The sequence below is a fragment of the Carex rostrata genome, chromosome 9 (genome assembly GCF_964058835.1).
Source record: "Carex rostrata chromosome 9, lpCarRost1.2, whole genome shotgun sequence".
Lineage (NCBI taxonomy): Eukaryota > Viridiplantae > Streptophyta > Magnoliopsida > Poales > Cyperaceae > Carex > Carex rostrata.
In genome coordinates this window covers 993,813-998,027 of record NC_135926.1, presented here as the reverse complement: position 1 = coordinate 998,027, position 4,215 = coordinate 993,813, and the positions used below count along the sequence as shown (strand labels likewise).

General features: G+C 40.5%; 1 protein-coding gene across 1 annotated transcript; it reads left to right on the top strand.

The window, feature by feature from the left end:
* Window positions 1-956: 956 nt before the first annotated feature.
* On the top strand, window positions 957-2,624 carry LOC144558918 (uncharacterized). Its single transcript, XM_078307787.1, has 2 exons — window positions 957-1,698; window positions 2,396-2,624. The coding sequence occupies exons 1-2, from the start codon at window positions 1,105-1,107 to the stop codon at window positions 2,480-2,482; spliced, it is 681 nt and encodes a 226-aa protein (XP_078163913.1). The 5' UTR covers window positions 957-1,104; the 3' UTR covers window positions 2,483-2,624.
* The last annotated feature ends 1,591 nt before the right edge of the window (window positions 2,625-4,215 follow it).

Here is a 4,215-nt window from a genome sequence, read left to right as displayed (position 1 = left end):
AATAACAAGGATTAACTAAATTGCACCTAACATTGTTTATGCATACAAGTAAATTATTTTAGAAGACCTTTTCTTTTCATGACAAAATTTAATGATTTAGTACCACCTGTGTGACCAACAATTCTCCATACACACAAACGGCCACACGATCTCTTGTGAAAAACTCAAAAAAATGGTGAGACCGAATGACCCATTCGGTCTGAGGAAAAGGTAATTATGGAGACTAAATGGGTCATTCGATCCTTATAGTTTAAAAAAAAAAAAAAAACAATCATGTTGGTTCCGTAATTTTTCATTTATTAATTATGGTTTATAAAAAAAATTTGTCGAATGAGATAAAGAGAAATGATTTAAAATATTAATGAGCCAAGGAAACTTCCATCTATCATAATAGTTAGGGTGTGCTCCAGTCGGGGGTAGAAGTCCCTCATTAAAGGGAGATGAGGGGAGACGCGCTCAGTCCGCTGCTGCCCACTTCGTTTACTTCCTCCAAAAACGAGGAGATTGGAGAGGAGAGGAGGGGAGACGGCACTGTGGCAGGAGGGAATCAAACGTAGAAAGTTGTGAAATTTGTACCTCCCGATTCAGAATATAAACAGAGTAACACGATCACGTTCCCTTTCCTTCATCTCCCGTTTTCTTCCTCTGCGCAACAGACTTCTAGAGTACAGTCTTTAACTCTTAAGAGCACTGAAAATTAATAACAACGAGTCAATGATACATCAACTCTGCTTTCTGCAGCGGTCCCCACTTCCTTTCCTCTCCGCCTTTCTTTCTTTTTTTTAGAATTAACCCGTAGTTTTTCCTTAAGTTAGAGTATTAAACAGTTAGGCCCATGTGACTTGCGAATTAGAAATACAAGGACTGAAATGCTAAAAGAACCCCCGGAAAGTTAAAAAAGATTCCTTTTATAGAACGTTTTCATCTTCCTGACTTCCTTGTTCGTTCAGATTTCAGAGTAAATAAACCCGTTAGTTCCCAAATCCCACTCTCTTCCCCACTGAAAGACTGGTGAGCTCCAGTCTCCCACCTCACCTGACAGCTACCCCATCCCCACCCTCTTCTCCCCTACCAAATCTCACTCAATCTAAGAACCTTTCCCAAATGACCACCCGATCGAACCCGTACCAACCTCCGCCCCGCCACCCGCACTACTCCTCCCCCTCCTCCTCTGCCTCCATCAAGGGCTGCTGCTGCTGTCTCTTCCTCCTCCTCACCCTCCTCGCTCTCCTCGCTGTAGCCATCGCCCTCGTTGTCGTCCTCGTCGTCAAGCCCCACAAGCCCACCTTCGACCTCAACCAGGTCTCCGTCCAGTACCTCCTCGTCACCGCCCCTTCCGCCTCCCTCGCCTCCTCCACCCCCGTCACCGCCTCCAACCCCTACCTCTCCCTCAACATCACCCTCATCTTCACCGCTGGCAACCCCAACAAGGTTGGCATCCGGTATGGATCAACTGATTTTGAGGTGATGTACCGGGGCGTGCCGCTTGGTGTTGCAGTCGTGCCAGGGTTCGAGCAGCCCGCACAAAGCAGTCGGACGGTGAGGAGCACTGTCAGCGTGGATCACTTTGATGTGACGCAGGCCGGCGCACTGGATTTGGTGAGGGATGCAACTGTCAGTGATCGGGTCGAGCTGAGGATTACTGGTGATGTCGGCGCCAGGATTCTGGTGCTTGGCCTCACTTCTCCTAGGGTTCAGGTGATCTAATTTCTCTCTATTGTAGAACTCCTTAGAATTTTTGATATATGGTGTGGGTAAATGTAGTTTCGCAGACAAATTAGGAAATGTGACGAGGTTTTCTAACCGTGCATGCAACTTTTTCTGGCCTAAAATTTCGGATGTGTTTAGCTGATAACCGGAGTTATTTAATAAGATAAATGTGCTAGGTTTTCTGAATATTAAGATCAAAGAAAATATTTTAGATGAAACAACTATGAACATATAATATGAAGAAGGAACTGTATCTGTGCTACTACTAATTGCTACAATACATACAACAAGGAGCATTTATTAGATAATAATTACATCAACTCCATATCCAAATTTCTTTAATTTTTTAAAGCAGCATTTATCAGATAATAATTATAGTAACTCCCTATTCTTTTTTTTTGTAAGCATCATTTATTAGATAATAATTATATTAACTTCATATCCAAATTCCCGCGGGTAGAAGCGTTGATATGTTTACTGGTATTAATTTGCTTTCACAAAGACATCTTTTAAACATTCTGAGTTGCATTTCTTTCCATATTACTGCATACATTGCATTTTCTTCATTGAATTTTGATATTATCGCCAAGGAAATTGGTGTGGATAAAATATATTGCATATTTCTAAGCATTTGATTTGAAATTCTTATATGGTGATTTATTTTTCTTGCTCTTTTGAAAAACAGGTGTCAGTAGATTGTGTGATAGTGATAAGTCCAAGGAAGCAATCTGTCACCTACAAGCAGTGTGGTGTTGATGGCGTCAATCTCTGATTTAACAACCGATTCTAAATTAAGAAGAAAAAATACCAAAAAAATGGTTCTAATTTAAAAGAGGTGGTGGAGATAATTGATTTATTTGGCGTACCCTTTGTAGAGGTTTTGGCTTTCACAATTTGAGATCGAGTTTCTGTACTCCCGGTCTTTCTTGGCTTTTCCAAGCGCATGCGGAGGCAAAAAAAAGTTGTTAGCAACCCGCCACAAGAGTAGATGCACCGTTGGATCTGTATAACAACCTACTAACCTCGGAGTTCGCTTCGTTCCGAAGGAACACAACACGCCGTCCTTATCACTATCAATGCGCAGGAGAATATTTGGAGGAATCATTCTAACCTTTCTAGAATTCTAGGCGGATCGTACGTGGATTTAAATTATAATAATTAATTTACCAATTTAACTAAAATTAAATTCTTTTGCGGGAGATGGGGGAAGTTGATCCTTCACTGACTTGTCCGTTGCTAAATTTATTAATGTAGAATTTGCAGTGTTGACAATATGTAGCAGGTTGTTTAACTCAAGTTGCAAATGGGGTTCATTTCTTAATTACCATGTGGAACTCACATTTTTACAATGTACTGTAGTTCCGTGAATATCGTTAAAATGCTCAATTGAAAGAATTGATCCTGTCCGTTTATCTGTGGTAATTAATTAATTTATTGATTGGTTGATTGCATGCTTGCATAATTTATTGCGTTGCATTGTAAATGGCTGTATTGTTTTGTAGTTATTAATATTGACCTTGAAAAGGCGTTTAATGAAACTATAATGCGAAAACTGAAAGAATGACAATAAAGAAAATGTTTAGGTGAAGGAAGGTCGTTGGATCACATGGCCAGACCGTCCCAAAAATTACTTGTAGCTGTTGGATTTTCTGACAGCAGACACCGACATTCGGTTCTATTCACCGTGTCTTGTTTTCTGAAATCGAAAAATGTCAAACTTTTGGGTGCACAGAAACTGTCGTAATTTATTTGGAGGTATCGAAATTTCCAGTACGCACTAGCTTTGTGCGGCCTGTGTATATGGGTTTTTTTTTGCCCTCTGTTTCAATCGTTGTTGAGATTCATTGTGATTTTGCCTGAAAAGAGCTAAGCCACATCAGAGTCAGAGGTCATACACTGCTATCAGCTAAAGTTACTCGTACGGGAAATTGAATCCTTGAGAGGTTGAGTGATTGCTTAGATTTATCGATTGCATATCAAATATTATCTCCCCTCCATTGAATATCGAAGTTTGCATGACATTCTGATGTAGGTTTCGGCAATGGCGGAGTGCCGGATCCACGTTATCACAGGAGTAGCGACTCTAGCGAGTAGTTGCTTACTACTGGATTGAAAATTCGAATAGGACCCCATGTATATATAATATATGAGGCTTTACCTATTCCTAAAATATAATTTGTCTACCTCTGAGTCTGGGCAACTCAATTTCCAGCTTATTCTGTTGTTTAGTTTTTCGATACGAGCCTTACACAAAGACGCTATCCGTTTCGCTCAAACTCACTCCCGCCAAATCCGCGTTACTTTTTATTCTCAAACCTGCTAACCTAAGAACTACATGTTTGTCAAGAAAGAATAGCGAAGGTATTGCAACACTGATGCACCACATCTCATACAATTTGTTATGAAAATATCAATCCGTTGGATTGTCATCTTGTGAAACTTGATCTTCTGTGGTAGAGCTGTGGTGCATCAGTGTTGCAATGGACGGAGAAATAGGCGAATCTA